This window comes from Ricinus communis, chromosome 1 (genome assembly GCF_019578655.1).
Source record: "Ricinus communis isolate WT05 ecotype wild-type chromosome 1, ASM1957865v1, whole genome shotgun sequence".
NCBI lineage: Eukaryota > Viridiplantae > Streptophyta > Magnoliopsida > Malpighiales > Euphorbiaceae > Ricinus > Ricinus communis.
The window spans coordinates 3,650,702-3,667,377 of NC_063256.1; the positions used below are offsets into that span (position 1 = coordinate 3,650,702).

The 16,676-nt window shown below is 33.7% G+C and overlaps 4 protein-coding genes across 4 annotated transcripts; all 4 read left to right on the top strand.

Annotated features, from left to right (window-relative positions):
* Positions 1-501: 501 nt before the first annotated feature.
* LOC8289152 (xylan glycosyltransferase MUCI21) lies at positions 502-3,301 on the top strand. The gene is made up of 2 exons (XM_048370408.1): positions 502-993; positions 1,921-3,301. Exons 1-2 carry the CDS (start codon positions 861-863, stop codon positions 3,189-3,191), a joined length of 1,404 nt encoding a protein of 467 aa, XP_048226365.1. The 5' UTR covers positions 502-860; the 3' UTR covers positions 3,192-3,301.
* A 99-nt stretch (positions 3,302-3,400) lies between these two features.
* LOC8289153 (xylan glycosyltransferase MUCI21) lies at positions 3,401-6,455 on the top strand. Its single transcript, XM_025160120.2, has 3 exons — positions 3,401-3,622; positions 3,750-3,967; positions 5,048-6,455. Exons 2-3 carry the CDS (start codon positions 3,841-3,843, stop codon positions 6,307-6,309), a joined length of 1,389 nt encoding a protein of 462 aa, XP_025015888.2. The 5' UTR covers positions 3,401-3,622; positions 3,750-3,840; the 3' UTR covers positions 6,310-6,455.
* A 1,114-nt stretch (positions 6,456-7,569) lies between these two features.
* Positions 7,570-9,188, top strand: LOC8289154 (cationic peroxidase 2). The gene is made up of 3 exons (XM_002512081.3): positions 7,570-8,087; positions 8,279-8,441; positions 8,587-9,188. Exons 1-3 carry the CDS (start codon positions 7,680-7,682, stop codon positions 9,000-9,002), a joined length of 987 nt encoding a protein of 328 aa, XP_002512127.1. The 5' UTR covers positions 7,570-7,679; the 3' UTR covers positions 9,003-9,188.
* A 1,401-nt stretch (positions 9,189-10,589) lies between these two features.
* On the top strand, positions 10,590-15,959 carry LOC8289155 (chorismate mutase 3, chloroplastic; the record flags this gene model as incomplete). Its single annotated transcript, XM_002512082.4, has 7 exons — positions 10,590-10,679; positions 12,765-12,892; positions 13,020-13,239; positions 13,319-13,405; positions 14,868-15,011; positions 15,443-15,535; positions 15,634-15,959. Coding segments are annotated over 7 exons (999 nt in total), but the record flags the coding sequence as incomplete, so codon positions are not given.
* Positions 15,960-16,676: the final 717 nt, after the last annotated feature.

Sequence of the window (16,676 nt, forward strand, 5' to 3'; positions counted from 1 at the left end):
TAAAATCATCAGAAATTAATAATTCAAAACCTAATTGTACCTGTTTTTTTTTGATAGAGCATTGGCTACTTGTTTGATAGGGATATGCAGTAGAATAGAAGGAGAAACAGCAGATTTCGTCCACATGCCATAAAAGTGGTTAGTTATGGAGCAAATATCAGGCAAGAATGGCAACACACATGAAAGAGTTCTATATACCCCAGCTGTGATCCCCACTAATTCATTTATAATAAAATCATTCAAACTTAAAATGATCGTGAGAGAGGATGCTTAATTTCAACCCTTTTTTTTTTTATATATATTATATTTCATTGGATGATTTTATATAGTATTTTTCATCAAAAAACGACACACTTGAACTAAATTGAAACGCCTATTAATATATCCATGGCAGAGATTGAGAAATTTATTATTTAATTCTCATTGCTGACTGCAGAATTCATTCTTAAGTAATATTTAAAATATTTTTAACCGAATCTCATTAGTTTTTAACGGTGATTGTTATCATTAACTGACTGTAATTAAAAGTTAAGCAATACAAATAATAGCAAATATTAGAATATAGAGGGTAAATTGAGATTGTACAAGAATTTCACTATATACACACACACACATAGTTGACCTGAAACAGTAATAATGATAAAGAAACTTGATATAGTAGGTGATACGCTGCTTAATTTTGCTGCCATATATGTCCAAAAGTTGCACCCAATTCCTTCTACGTTTCTCTACTCCGGTCCCTTTTCTGTTCATGCGCCCTCTTACTAGCCTTCACAATTGACTCACCTCCTCTCGCAAAACTCTTCCTATTTCTCTCTCTCTCTCTCTCTCACACACACACACACACAATATTCCTGACCATGAAGAAGAAGAGAAGTTTTAAAATTGCAGTCACCTGCTTCGTCTTTTTTGTGTTCTTCTTCGTGTTCCAGATCAATCTGTGTGCGCTTTCAAGATCAAGAAATGCTACTCGTTCATCTAACATCAATCCAGGTATGCCCTCCCTCACAATTCTTTCAGTATTTATATATTATATATATATATATGGTAATAATATTCTGATCCGGTGATTGAAATAAAATTAGTAACTTCCATATCTGTGGTGCATCAATTCTATGAAGTTCCTTATTTCCTGTCTTACACAAACCAAGGGAAGTGAAAATTTGTCTGCTGTAGCGTCGTTGTTTAACAAAGCTGTCAAGTTTTTAAAATTCATGATCTCTTGTCTCATCAAATTATTAGGCCAATTAAGGTGGATGCTAATTAATATTAATATATAAAAGTCATTGAGGTCAACCAACCAATACATGAAGTTGCTAAAAATAATAAAATTGCCAATGCATGATGAATGATTGTATGCATGAAACTGAATGCGACCCAATGTGGTGCTTTTGATGTACCCAATTATTTTATTTTAATTCTATTGATATTGTAGTTAACAATAGGTGTCTCATTCTCATTCATTATAAATAAATTGATGAGACAGCTATTCTTGTATCATTCTATATATCTTCATTTTTTTTTTGTTAAAAAAGGAAATTTCTATCTTTTTTAAGAAGGAAAGAATCATATCATTAAAGTACTGATTTCAAATTTTTGTAATTGAATGTTTTTTTTTTTTAATTTCAATTTTGTGCTATTGTTATTATTATTATTGAAAAGTAGATTATTGGTGGTGAGATACCTATTGCTTTTAAATCAGCAGTTGATTGAAATGGTAAATATCGAATAATCCAAGTTTTTGAAAGTCATAAGTAACAATCCATCTCAATTTTTATTTGTTACCGAGAACAGATTTACGATGGACCACAATGACCTAAATGCATTTCATCATTTACATTGTGGGATGCCTGCATATTCTGCATGCCTATAAGAACAATTTCTTTTGATACATTTTATATCAATCAATCAATGTTGCAGGAAGAAAACATCTGAAATTAAAGACAGTCTGGTTAAACCGAACCTCATTGCCTCCCCCACCACCGTCTCAAGCATCTCCTCAAGCCAGAAAGATCAACTGCGACAGATCAAACAAAGCCTATGACCTCTGCACAATCCACGGCCCAACTTTCTTGGACCCCACCGTTTCGACATTCTATCTTGTGGACCCCCAGAGCCAAGGCCCTTCTCCACCACTCCACAGTATGGAGAAAATTAGGCCCTATCCAAGGAAGTGGGAAACTGTCACCATGAACAGAATCAAAGAGCTCACTCTCACTTCAGGGCCATCAAGCCCACCATGTCAAGTCCATCACAATGTCCCTGCCTTGGTATTCAGTGCAGGAGGGTACACTGGAAATTTTTTCCACGATTTCAATGATGGCCTCATCCCTCTCTTCATCACCGTTAAAACTGTCTTCTCAGATGATCAAGATTTTGTCCTCGTGATATCAAAAGCCCGTGATTGGTGGGTTAGTAAGTATGCAGATTTATTACGAGCTTTTAGCAAGTACCCTATCATAAACCTCGACAATGATTCTTCCACTCATTGTTTCCCTTCTGCCAATATAGGCCTCGTATCACATGGGTTCATGACCATTAACCCAAAGCTGTTGCCAAATTCACAATCATTCACCCATTTCCATGCCTTATTAGATAAAGCATACGGCCACCATCAAAATCAACCTTCTGAATTCAATTCTGCTAGAAAGAGACCTCGGTTGGTCATTACTAGCCGCAGTGGAAGTGTTGGACGTTTAATTTTAAATCAGAATGAAGTGAAAAAAATAGCTCAAAATATTGGATTTGATGTTACTGTATTTGAACCTACACCACATACTCCATTGCGGGAAGCATATGCCCTGATTAATTCAAGTCATGCAATGATCGGGGTACATGGAGCAGCACTCACGCACTCATTGTTTCTCCGGCCGGGATCAGTGTTCTTGCAAGTGGTGCCTCTAGGCAATGAGAAGGTGGCAGAGATTTGCTTTGGGAATTTAGGAAGAGGAATGGGACTGGATTACATGGAATATAAGATTGGAATAGAAGAAAGCAGTTTGATAGATAAGTATGACAAGAATAGCCTATTGATTAAGGACCCAGTTGCATCCCAAGGGAAAAACTGGTCGGATACTATTATGAGCATATATTTGAAAGAACAAAATGTTAGACTCGATTTACTTAGGTTTAGGGAGTATTTGAAGAAAGCATACAAGAAATCTAAGAAGTTTATGGAGAAAGAGGGATAGTTTGTGGATGTAAAAAAAGAAGAAGAAAAGTTCTATACAATTAAAGACTTGTGTTGTGCAAAGGTTTATGCAGTAAACATTAATTCCACGCAATAAAAATATTAGGCATATATATGAAATCTTTTAGCCATGTCAAAAGTCGGTTACTTGCGAAAGAGAGTTATATATACAGGCAAGTGAGTTTTGCGCCTTGAATGACGTGTATGACTTTCTTTAATATTCTCGTATTTCAGTGCATGACTGAATTAAATTTAGTTTAGTTTTCAAAGTGCACATGCTTTGTGGGTATCAGAACAACTTCAATTTAATCAACCAGGTTGATTTACTCAGCAGATAAGTAACTGCCTTAAATGATTCATTTCTCTCTCTCTCTCTGTGCAACAAGGAAGCAGATCAGCAACCAAAAAACTTCAGCAGCAACAAGATAAAACGTAAGTATCTTTTTCTCTCTCTATATATATAAGTTCTCAAGCATTGGTGAAGGATGACTATCAATCATATGCAACATTGCTTTCTTGATTCTTTTTTTTCTTTTATTTTCCTTTTCAATTCTCACAGAGGATCTCCAACAAAGTGGCCCAAGCTTCAAAGTTGAGCTTCATATATTTTGTATAAATATACATAGAAGTGGAAACTTATGTCATGAAGGATGGTAGTGCACAGGAGAAGAAGGTTTCTTTCAAGGGCAGGGTTTACTGGTTGCTGCATATTATGCTGCCTAATTTTACTCATATTCATATCCTCGATGTTTGAGTTCAATGTAATCAGTACTTCAGGTATGCCGTATATATGCCCAGATTAATTAAGCTTAATTCACATTAATCAATTAATTAATTCTCCATTAAATATTTTCTACAACATTCTTCTCTGCTATAATTTATGCTTAAGTTGTGCTTATTCAACACAGACATAAAACATCCGAAAAGGTAATATTGAGAAACACTTTTGTTTTGATTTATCAGTAATTCGGACATCATGAATTCTTGTGGTTGCTGAAGCAGAAGAGGAAAGAAAGATTAAAAATGAAATGAAACTCTTCAAATCGACGGCATACCAATTAATCTTTCTTTTGGTCCAATAATGCAACTAATTTTGTCCTTTTTATAATAAGTTTCTTTTTCAATTAAATTTAGTTGACACATGTGAATCTCTTTATAATCGTACTCCTATATATATTTCTCGGTCATTTAGTCGCATGAAAATTTAGAATCTTAATGTTAGAAAATTATAATTGTTTACTCTAATTTTAAATCTAATTTCTTTTTTGTAAATATACATGAGTTGCGTGAAAGTTGGTACCCAATCCTGCTAATTTTTAAATAAGTAATTTGAGACTTTATTTTCTTCAATAAATTGTAAATTATAAAATAAAAATGTTTTTTATTTAGTTAAAAAATAATTTATATTTTATCTATTTTTAGAAAATTAAAGTACCTTTTACTATTTAATTTTGATATAATTTAATCAATGAAGGAATTTTTTAAATATTATAAATAAAAGACAGTATAGTAATTAATGATCAATTTCTCTGCAATAGCAAATGACGTACGCTAAAAAATAAATACCATATTGTAAATTTCATTTTCATTTTTTTAATTTTTAAAATAAATAGAAAGGAAAATACATAGTCATAAAGCAGCTTTATTCTTTCCATAGAAAAGTTGCATAATCTTGCCAAGCAACCTTTCTTTATGTTATTTTAATTATAAAGCTTTCTAGAATACTAATATGCATCATAATCTTCATCGTCCCATGCCATGTCTCATTTAAATTTTGATTTTTTTTTTTTTTTGTTTTTGTTTTTTAAGCAGTCCTCGTTTTCCTTGCCTTCTGATTTTCTATTATTCATTTTTTAGAAGATATGCCACGTGAGAAATTGAAGACGATGGCCAAATGGGACCCATCTTACAGGCAAGGTTCGCAATTTCCTCTTAGCGGTCAAATCAGTTGCGACCGAACTCAGTTGCGCTATGATCTCTGTTGGATCAACGGCCGAACTGTATTAGACCCCACAACCTCCGCATTCTTCGTTGTTCGCTCTACCAATTCTGCCCCTCCGTATTTAGTGGAAACAATCAAGCCTTATCCACGAAAATTCGAAGCTTTTATCATGGCCCAAATAAAAGAACTCACTATCACTTCCGGCCCATTCGCTCCATCATGCCAAGTCCAACACACTGCTCCAGCTCTAGTATTCAGTGCTGGCGGGTACACTGGAAACTTTTTCCATGATTTCAACGATGGGTTCATCCCCCTTTACATCACCGTTAATACAATCTACCCCGATCAAGACTTTGTGATGGTTGTATCAGAAGCTCCCGATTGGTGGATTAGCAAGTACGTTGATTTGCTAAGCGCATTCACGGCACACCCTATTGTAACCCTTAATGATACGAGCACCCACTGTTTTCCTTCTGTCACTTTCGGTTTAATATCACATGGCTTCATGACTATGAACCAGAGGTTGATGCCCAACTCAAAGACAATTACACAATTTAGAGGTCTTCTAGATAAAGCCTACAGCCAAAGCCTCACCTCCAATGTTAATAATAATCTTTCAGCTCCAAAATCTAGACCTCGGCTCATAATAGCAAGTCGTAATGGCAGCGCTGGACGTGTGATTTTAAATCAAGACGAATTAATTGAGATGTCAAAAGAACTTGGTTTTGATGTAATTATTTTTGAGCCTAAGGCTAACACATCGTTGCAAGAATCCTATGTACTAGTTAATTCGAGTCATGCAATGATTGGGGTGCATGGTGCAGCACTGACACATTCGTTGTTTCTCCGGCCAGGTTCGGTGTTGGTGCAGGTGGTTCCGATAGGGTTGGAGTGGGCTTCTGATGCGTTTTTTGGAAGAGTAGGGAGAGGGTTGAAATTGGAGTACGTGGAGTATAAGATTGGAGTTGAAGAGAGTAGCCTAGTGGGTACATACGGGAGTGATAGTTTGTTGTTGACAGACCCACACGGTATTCAGGTTCAGGGGAAAGGATGGCCTGGTGATATTATGGACGTTTATTTGAAGGAACAGAATGTTAAGCTTGACATGAAGAGGTTTAGAGAATACTTGAAGCAAGCATATAAGAAGGCTAAGCAATTCATGGACAGGGAGGGTTAAGCAAAGCTTGAAACAATAGTTCTTTTGATAGAATTTGTCGGGATTGTGACCCGTACAAGAATAATCTGATAGCCATTAATTAAGCTCCATCTGTTGATTGTCTGGGAGAGAATTAGAACACCAGCATATGTTCTTAAATGTTTTTATTTTATTTTCTTAAAAGATCAAAATATAAAGGTTCTTATAGGCTAAGTACATCGGTGACTAACCTGTCAAATACAAATAATTATGAAAGATTATAGCATGAGGCATACAAAGATCATTAGAAAATTATTTTGGCCTCTTAAGTAAACAAATGAATTAATGGGTGAATATTTTTTGGCATTTAATAAATAATTTTAATAATTAAAAATTAAAATTAAAGCTTGGTGTATGTTTCCAGATATACACCAAATTGATAAATAATTGATATATATTTATTTATTTTAAATGATAAAATATGTGTTAGTTATTTAATATTAAAGTAGAACAATATATACTTTTAGAAACCCAATCAATTGGATAATAATAATAGCAAGAAGAAAAGAGAAAGAAAACGAAAATTTCATTAGAAAAATAGTAACCCATTCATATACATACTTATAAGTGTTCATATATGCATCAGTACTTCTCATTTACTAATGCTTTCCAAAGCTTAATTGGTAGATATATCTTTGAACTTAGGACAAGAAAACCATATTTCATGTTTGGGTCCCTCCTTCCTTCTTTCCTTCCATCCAAGGAAAAACAAAAACAGAAAGGGTTTACTAATGAATGGTTGACTCTATCCGTTGAGGTAAACCAAACCAGGATACATATCCGAAAAGGAAATCAAGCGCGTATTGCCAATTATTATGCTGTAGGGCCACTTTTCAACTCAATATGGTCTGTCTCATTTCCTTGTCTATTTTATTTTATGATCCTAATTCATGTTCCACCATATATATGCTCCAAATCTTTCTCAGTAAAGGCGACATGAATATTAATTAATTAATCCACTGAAATACATAACACTCATGTTAATACATACATAATGCCAACTGCCAAGAATCAATTAATAATCTTCACGTGATAAACAGGACCATGCATTAATCCCCAAATCATAACAATACAAAAGTTAAATATGCATACAAGCTGCCATTACCATATATATTGCATCCCAACTCATTCTCCATCATCATGTATATTATAGTGGATGACTTAGAGAGCAGCCATTGCTTACCTTCTTCCCACGTCTTTTGACTTCAGATCTCTGTGTGTGTACTATATATATGGTTCACTTCCTCTTGCTCAATATCTCATCACTGCTTAAATAAATTGGCTGAATCCAATATCATCTTCTCTACTTCAAGCTATATATATTTATATAGATTAATCCACCTTCAATTTTAATGGAGAGGTATTCTTCAGGCCAAAGATTCATTGTAATTATGTTGTTCTTGGCAGCCATGTCTGCCACCACTTTGGTGCGAGGCCAAGGCACCCGTGTTGGATTCTATTCTATCACTTGTCCTAATGCTGAATCTATTATACGCTCCACAGTTCAAACCCATTTTAAGACTGACCCTGCAATTGCTCCTGGTTTGCTTAGGATGCATTTCCATGATTGTTTTGTTCGAGGCTGTGATGCTTCTATCCTTATCAACGGCTCCAATACAGAGAAAACAGCCCTACCGAATCTTGGGTTGAGAGGACATGAAGTTATTGACGATGCCAAGACTCAGCTTGAAGCTGCATGCCCTGGAACTGTTTCTTGCGCTGATATTCTTGCACTTGCTGCCCGTGATTCTGTTGCTCTGGTAATTATCTTACTACCAATGAGTTTTGGCTTAGTGATGCCGGTGTAGACTAAAATAGTGAAGTTACAAGTTAATTTGTAACATTAAATAATTAATTATGCTATATATATTGTTTGTGTACATACCTATATATATATACACACTTTAGCAGTACTATTGTGTAAGCATGCTTCGTTTTGAACCACATGCAGACTAGTGGAGGAAGTTGGCTGGTGCCTACTGGACGTAGAGATGGCCGAGTGTCATTAGCATCTGAAGCTAGTGCTTTGCCTGGCTTCACTGAATCTATTGATTCACAAAAGCAAAAATTTGCTGCAAAGGGTCTTAACACACAAGATCTTGTTACACTTGTTGGTGAGTACTGTTAATAATTAAATTCGAATTTGAATCCCCTGATGGTAAAAACCTACATGCATGACTGATCATATTTCTTTTCAAGAAGATAGCATATTAACATGTTTACTAACTTCCATACATATGCTTTTGGACTTTTTGCCAGGAGGACACACCATTGGAACTACAGCTTGCCAATTCTTCAATTACAGATTATATAATACAACTGGAAATGGGTCTGATCCTTCCATTAGTGCTTCATTTCTGCCTCAACTACAAGCACTATGTCCACAAATTGGTGACGGGAAAAAGAGGGTTGCACTAGACACAAATAGTTCAAACAAGTTCGACACATCTTTCTTCATTAACTTAAAGAATGGCAGAGGAATACTTGAGTCCGACCAAAAACTGTGGACAGACGCTTCTACAAGACCCTTTGTACAACGTTTCTTGGGTGTTAGAGGCTTGGCTGCATTAAACTTCAACGTCGAGTTTGGGAAGTCCATGATCAAGATGAGTAATATAGGAGTGAAGACTGGCACTGATGGTGAAATTCGAAAAATATGTTCTGCAGTAAACTGAATATGTTTGCACGTTTATTATAGGAAACATAATTAGCAAACTGTAATTGGAGTGTTTAGCGTATGCCTTACAAACAAAAAAAGAAGATAATTAAGTAATTATTTTTCAAATATATAATTGTCGAGGTTCTGCTGCGGAATAAATAGTTTTTCAAATAATCAACTCCTTTGCCATTCCTGTCAGACATCAATATCTAGGTCCATTGTGATAATAATTCTTTCTTTATTTGCTGGGGTAAAAACAGTTTTGTTTAGGCCAGTAAATATTTAGTGGACGAATTTTAGAGAGATTCAAACAATTAGCTAATGATTAAACCAATTATAGGATTATTTATTAATTATTGTATTTTTTCTGGTTGAAATTTACTTATAAGTAGCTAATGGTAATAAATAAAATAACTAGTAAAAATATAACAATCAATAAATTAAACTACATTATATAATTAATTTAATTTACGGATGACATAGTAGACTAAATCTATCTAAAATCTTTTCACTAAATATTTAGTGGCTTAAATAACCGTTGCTAAGAGCTCTTCTTTTTCTTTTTCTTTTTGGATAGTGCATTATCTTCTAAAAAAATCATTTAGTATTTTTTTTAGGTTTAATTTAAATTTTTCAGTAAATATCCTTTTGAATTTAAGTTTAAGAGTCAAATATATTCAATATAAAATATTTTTAAATTTATCGAATACTCAAATACATCCAATTTAATTTTTTCAAAAATATTTCTAGGTTTTAATGTTCTTAAATTTGTCGAATGCTCAAATACATCCAATTTTTTTTTTTAAATTAAATTATAAAAATTAAATATAATAATCATTTCATTAATTTACCGTTACAATATATAGTGACATGCTATATAAAAACCGTATTTGAAAATTTTAAATATTTGATTTAATTGATCTATAAGTGACAAGTATTAGATAGATCAAAATTCAACTTTCTAAAAATTAAATATGTTAAATTTTAACTTTTCAAATATTAAATAAGTTAAATTTCAACTTTTTTAACTAATGGACTTATAACTAATTATTTATGGGTTAATTAAATTCGAATTTTAAATTTTGTCAAATACATTCTTGTATAGTGCGTCTGTATATTGTATCAGTATATTAATGAAATAAAATATTATTTTAAATTTTTATAATTTAATAAAATCTAAAAATTTAATATTATTTTATTTAAAAAATTAAATTGAGTGTATTTAATTCTTGAGTACAAGTTCAAAAAGTTATTTAGTAAAAAAATTAAAATTATATGTATTTGACTCTTACATATAAAGAGATATTTACTAAAAAAATTTAAATGAAATATATTTTACCCATAGATAAAAGTTTGAGCCGAAATTTACTTTTTCTGTTTTGAACCACAGTATATTTCCTTTACTTAATAATGTTCCGGAAAGAAATTTTATATTCTTTCCTGTTGGGCCAATTTTAGATCAGGCCTACCCTAAACTTTCTAATTTAGGCTCGAACTCAGTAATTTGGCCCATGAAATGATTTTGTTTTTCTCTTGCAGCTCGCCAAGTACATTAATAAAGGAAAAGCTGTTACATAATGCTTTGCTTTTGCTTTCATTTTGAGCTCCAAAACTGCAAATCTTTCAATACCTACTTCACATCTGTTCCATCAGTATCCCTTTGATTTCTCCAATTGGATTCTGGAGCCAATGGGTAAGCTACTTTAGAAGCTTTATGACGAATCAAGCATGTTACTTTTTTTTATTTTTAATTTGTGTCTTTTTCCTATCCTCTTGTTAAATTTTAATTTGGGTGTATTTTCCTTTCTCATGTTCGTTAACGAAAATTAAATGGAACTATTTTTTTTTTTAATTGCAAATGAGTTCTGCTTATTTTGTTGAATATTGTGAATGAATGAACAGCTGAGATCTTGGCTATAATATAAATATTCTAATCATACCAAGTTAGCTCCTCTTAGATACTGTTGTCATGTTCAGCATGGTAATTAACTCTGTGTAATTGATTATTGTACCTCTCTATTTGAATTCTGAATAAAACCGTATCAATAAAGGAAAAGAAAATTTGTCTTTTAGCTCCCTTCACTTAATAATAATATTCTCTTATTTGCAAATGCATTTAAAATGCTCTGGGTCTTGTTTGAAATAAATCATGTGGAAGAATTCATGTTACTTATAGCATGATTTCATTTCCCTAATAATGCTCTCGAAAGGCATTTTATTTTAAGCTGAAAGATTTGAATTGTAGGGACTTTGAACTTTCCAAATAAGAGAACTGATTAAGTAAAATTCAGTTGAATTGAATTCTTGCTTTTCTAGACTTCTTCATAACACAATCTTCAATTTTACAATGGTTCGAGAGCAAAAAACACATAGCATTGGATCAGCCTAAGCACATCAATAACTGGAATTAGAACAGCATATGATGTTTTGTGGAAGCTTTGTAGTTTTTGAAGTGTTAAATCTTCTCACTGCCTTGGAAGCATGGAATATTGATACGTTATGGAATGTATTTAATTTAGTATAGATATCATAGTATCTTAGGTCTTGAATATTTAGGATATCATATAGCAAGAATATTTCAATACATCAAGAAATGATTTCCCTTTTACGCCTTCTGATGGAATTATTGTGTGTTCTGTAACTCATAGTAATTTAGTTAAATGAGAATTTATAATTCATCTTTAGCTCAAGAGTAGTCTCATGAATCCTTCTTCCACATCTATCGACAACCTATGTTTTTGTCGTTTGTCTATGTAAAATGGATTATTACAGCATTGTGATAATTTCGATACAATCTAAGTGATCTAAGAATTATTGGAAACAACTTGATATCTAAATGTCCTATTTGACATTATAAGGATTTATTTTTTCCAAATATCAGACACGTGAAAGTAACATTTGTCATTCGGTTAAAAGAATACACAAAATTTCAAACATGATCAGCTTCAAATCAGTCCAAAGCACCTTAGATCACATAAAAGAACAAAAACATTCCTGGTGAAAACTTTAGTATGTGACACAGAGAAATGATGACGAGTGTTTTAGCGGAAAGAAAAGGCTGGAAAAACAATAGAAAAGGCATTCTATGCATGAAAAGCCTTATGTTACAGATAAGAAATACAAATGGTGGCACATTTGTGCATTCTAATGTACTCTCAACAATCCTGTTCTATTTTGGAAAAGATAAGCTTCCTTTTTCCAAAGCATACTCCTATTTCTATCTTCTCAGTTATATTTTTTCTGTGTCTATTTCTGCCTTTTTCTACTGTTCTTTTTGCGCTATCTTTCACAATTGATTAAGGCAAAGATACTGTACATTGCTCGAGCTTCTAGTTCAAATCCCAAGGTTGCAACTTCTTTCAGCCACGTTTCACAGTTGGTTCATAATCGCCAAAGACCCTTGGATTCCTTCACGTGAAATGTAGAGCTAAATCGTCCTCCTTGAGCCTCTTTGTTGTCATCAAGTTAACAAACATGCATACACTGAAAACACCTTGATATAGTATGTTAATCAATTATCTACACTTTGTAAAAGTCATTAAGATGGTCACTTTTATTAATCTAGGTTCCTTTTACTTCTTTTGAAACAATTGTGCACTTCCTTAATGTAATGCATATTGATTTTGTCTGTTTCTCCTTTATCCATTATATTTGTAGCCTTTGTTTCTGCATTTTGCTATTTCTCTTCTCTCTTTGCTCCATTTTTCTATTTTCTTGTTCATTTAAAATGGAGGCAACACTAATGATAATTGTTTGTGCTTCTATTTCGTGCCCAAAGCCTACATTTTTCTCAAGTCCTAGCTCAGGTCTGCTTCACAACCACCAGAAGACCCCTAGATTTCTTAACTTGAAATCTAAAGCTAATAGATATTGCCATCTCCAAGCATCTTCATCTGTTCCTATTAGGTAACTATAGCCATACACTTCAATAACGTTCCTTTCATTTTTGCATATCTGATAAGTTTACTATTATATATCTGATTTTCAAGTGTCGCATCGCCAACTTCTTACTTTTTGTTTCATTTGCATATAGATATTTAAAGGATAGGGTGGATGAGAGCCAGAGCTTGAGCCTAGAAAGTATACGACATTCACTAATTCGGCAAGAGGATAGCATTATACGCAGCCTTTTGCTGAGAGCACAATATTGTTATAATGCAGACACGTATGACCCTGATGCGTTTTCCATGGAAGGTTTCAATGGGTCTTTGGTTGAATTTATTGTTAGAGAAACTGAAAAGCTCCATGCTCGGGTAACTCATTAAGAGAAAAGTTTATCAGAGTACCCCATGAATCTTCAAAATGATCTGATCCGTGTCTTTTTTGAATTAGGTTGGGCGTTACAAGAGTCCAGACGAGCATGCATATTATCCTGAGCACTTGCCAGAGCCAATGCTTCCCCCTTTGCGTTACCCACAGGTGAGAAGTTATACGACAATCTAAGCTAAACAGTTACAACAAACCTCTAATAACCTAATCTTAGCTAAGTATAAACTTACTATGACTGCAAGTTGATCAGTTCCGGCATTTATGCTTGCTCTTCAGATTGAAAGAAAGTTGCAACAAGTGTGGCTGTAATCCGCAAATTTATAACAAACTCAACATAATCATAAGCCCATTTAGGGACCTGTTTGGGATTGTTGTTGGGTGTTAAAAGAGCAGCTTTACAACTTTTTTATTTATTTAATAGATTGAATTTTTTTATTTTTCTATAAACAACTCTTATCAAACCTGCTTGTGGAAAAAACATCAACTTACATTTTGGAAAGCAATTTTCAGAACTCAAAAAACAAAAAATTCAAAAAGCAGTCCAAAAAGTCTCTTGGGTGATTGACTTGCATGAATTCATCAACATCATCCCCCAATGTGAATTCTTCTTCGTAGCGAAAGTGATTTTTTTTTTCTTTTTTCATGCTTGCTCTATAATAAATAGTATGCTAAAGCATATTTTTCTTATTATGCATCAGTTCATAATAAAAATTGGAAGTGATATCAATGGTTAAAAATTTATAATGCTTCAATTACAATGAGAAGCACAGATGAATATAGCTGCTTGAAGAAACTACTTTGTACTCTGTAAATATAATCTATCAGAGAGATTGAATCATTGAACATTCTTGTAAGTATCCTTTTGAGTGCTGTCTTCTTATTAAGTTGAGACGTGTCGAGTTTATTCAGTTTGTGTTTTATATTTTACATTATGATGATGATATTTCAAAAATATAGTTTGGCCATCCCACCAGTGAATATAGGCCAGGACAGGCTCACTCATGTACGGCCGACCTATCTTTGAACTAAAATGATTTCTTGTCTAGTGGAGCATAGAAGGTGAAAGGCGAATAGATTTCTGCCCCTGTCTGCAGTCAATGCTTTGGCCTTCTTCTCTTTCTATGGCCAATTTTGTATTTTAGTACGGGGACCTGCCAAGAAGAAGAAAAAAGGAAAAGAAGAAGGGAGTTCTTACTGAGTTCTTTGCTTCTATGAAAAGAGTAGATGAACTCATGCAAACAGGGGGCTACCACCGATGACTTATGCCTATTTCTTAGGGCGTTTAAAGAGCACGACTCTACTGCCGGCCCATTTTTTTTTCAACTCATGAATTAGCCCACTAATACAATTGTAGTATGTTGACTACTAGCGATTACCTCTGATTGATGCTAGTTCCAAACTATCGCTGGGATCAAATTGATACAGAACATTATCTCCTTTTATGAAACTTTCTTTTGAAATATGGGGAGCTTTACTTTCTCTAGTGAGACTCCATTCAGTTAATTATAATGATTGCAATTCTCTAAAATCATTTTGAGATGATAGCAGGACGGACATAGTTCTAAGTAACATAGGCCTTACTGATTTGGTATCTATACCATGTTGAGATTAGGTCCTGCATCCCTCTGCCGGTTCAATAAATATCAACAGGAAGGTCTGGGATGGGTATTTTAAAGATCTTCTTCCAGAATTGGTCAAAACCGGAAATGATGGCAACTGTGGGTCTGCCGCTGTTTACGACACCATGTGCTTGCAGGTATGCATTGAACTGAACATACTAGCCCTGCAACCTCTGTATTTCTATGACTCCGTAAAACATGCATTTCATGTCCTGGATCTGGTAAATAAATCTTATAAATGCCAAGAGAACTGCTTCAGGACCTCCATTATGCCTTCTAGGGCAGTATTTTATTTTTAAGCAGAAAAAAAGTTTTGGATTACTTCTCTCCTCTTGCTTCTCTTTTTCTATTAATTTTTCATTATGTACATGTATGTCTTGTACCCATAGTATTTACTAAACTTACCTCTTCAGCCCAATAACAAGCAAGCACTTAGCCTACTTCTTTTGTGCCACATGAATTAATTGCCTTGAACTCACTAATGAACATGAACCTTATTTTTATTTCTTCTGCAGTTTGTCAATCTTAAGAGTAAACATTGGTTTCTATTCTTCAATTCTTATTTTAGGCACTGTCAAGGAGAATTCACTATGGAAAATTTGTGGCAGAGGCTAAATTTCGAGAATCCCCTGCTGTCTATGAGGCTGCTATCAAGAAGCAAGTAAGTTGCTCTTATAATTATTTCCTGCTTTCTCCCTTTTGGTCCAGGCTATATGACCCTTAGATTTGATGCTAAGCCTCACATTGTGGCCCTTATAGGATGGGAAGAAACTAATGGAATTGCTGACTTATGAATTCGTGGAAGCAGCAGTTAAGAAGAGAGTAGAGATGAAAGCAAAAATATTTGGCCGAGACATAACAATTGCCTCACAAGTTGATGAAGCTGAGCCCATATATAAAGTGCAGCCAAGTTTAGTCGTCAACCTGTTTGGCAATTGGATAATGCCCCTCACCAAGGAAGTTCAAGTTGAATACTTGCTGAGGAGGCTTGATTAATGTATTATCATGCATGCCTCATCTTTTTTGCATTTAAGGAACTGGGTTTGAACAGTTTGTTGGACATCAATAAAGTCTAGCTTGTAATATATCAATGTCACTTGTTAGCATTTTCCTTTCCTCTTCTTAATACAGTGCATTGATGATGAGGCTGCCATGATGATTTGATTTGAAACACAAGATGTGGCTGCAAATCATACAGGACTTGATAGGTACTTTCAAGTTTAAATAGTTACTCATTATCATGAAAGACTATTTTCCAAGAAAAGGTCGTCATTTTTTAACTTTTGAGCTGGAAAATTCATGATCTTAGCCCCACCATGTTCTATTATGTTGCATCTTTGATTTATCAGGCATAGATGCTTGAGCATAAAGCATTTGCCCCTAGAAAGGATAGAACTTGGAAGACTTTTTTATCATACTCTTTAATCAGGGGTATCATCTTTCTGTTCCTTTTCTTGCTGTGGGTAGGCAGTAACTTTTCAAGGTTTTCTCCCTTTCTTAAATGCACACTACTTTTTTCAACATTAGCTACTATATTGAATTTTGTTTAATATCAAAATAAATATGTATCACACTGGGAAAAGATCTTCTCCGCCCCACTGAGGATTCTTTTCATTCAAATTTTGAAAATTTTTAAAGAGAAATTTTGGGCCATTAGAATTTCTAGCTTTTCATTCTGTACTCTCAAGGCAAAGCATTCCATGCTTCCACTATTAACTTAGCTACAAGCATTATGGTAATATTGCATATGTAAACTTAAGAATATATCTAATTATTTTACTCACCAAATAAATAATTAAGTT

Bases quoted from the DNA above. Each gene is read 5' to 3' on its own strand.
- LOC8289154 (XM_002512081.3), top strand. From the start codon at position 7,680: ATGGAGAGGTATTCTTCAGGCCAAAGATTCATTGTAATTATGTTGTTC. The intron at 8,088-8,278 runs GTAATTATCTTA...AACCACATGCAG, and splicing joins CCCGTGATTCTGTTGCTCTG to ACTAGTGGAGGAAGTTGGCT. The intron at 8,442-8,586 runs GTGAGTACTGTT...ACTTTTTGCCAG, and splicing joins AGATCTTGTTACACTTGTTG to GAGGACACACCATTGGAACT.
- LOC8289153 (XM_025160120.2), top strand. From the start codon at position 3,841: ATGGTAGTGCACAGGAGAAGAAGGTTTCTTTCAAGGGCAGGGTTTACT. The intron at 3,968-5,047 runs GTATGCCGTATA...TTCATTTTTTAG, and splicing joins CAATGTAATCAGTACTTCAG to AAGATATGCCACGTGAGAAA.
- LOC8289152 (XM_048370408.1), top strand. From the start codon at position 861: ATGAAGAAGAAGAGAAGTTTTAAAATTGCAGTCACCTGCTTCGTCTTT. The intron at 994-1,920 runs GTATGCCCTCCC...TCAATGTTGCAG, and splicing joins TTCATCTAACATCAATCCAG to GAAGAAAACATCTGAAATTA.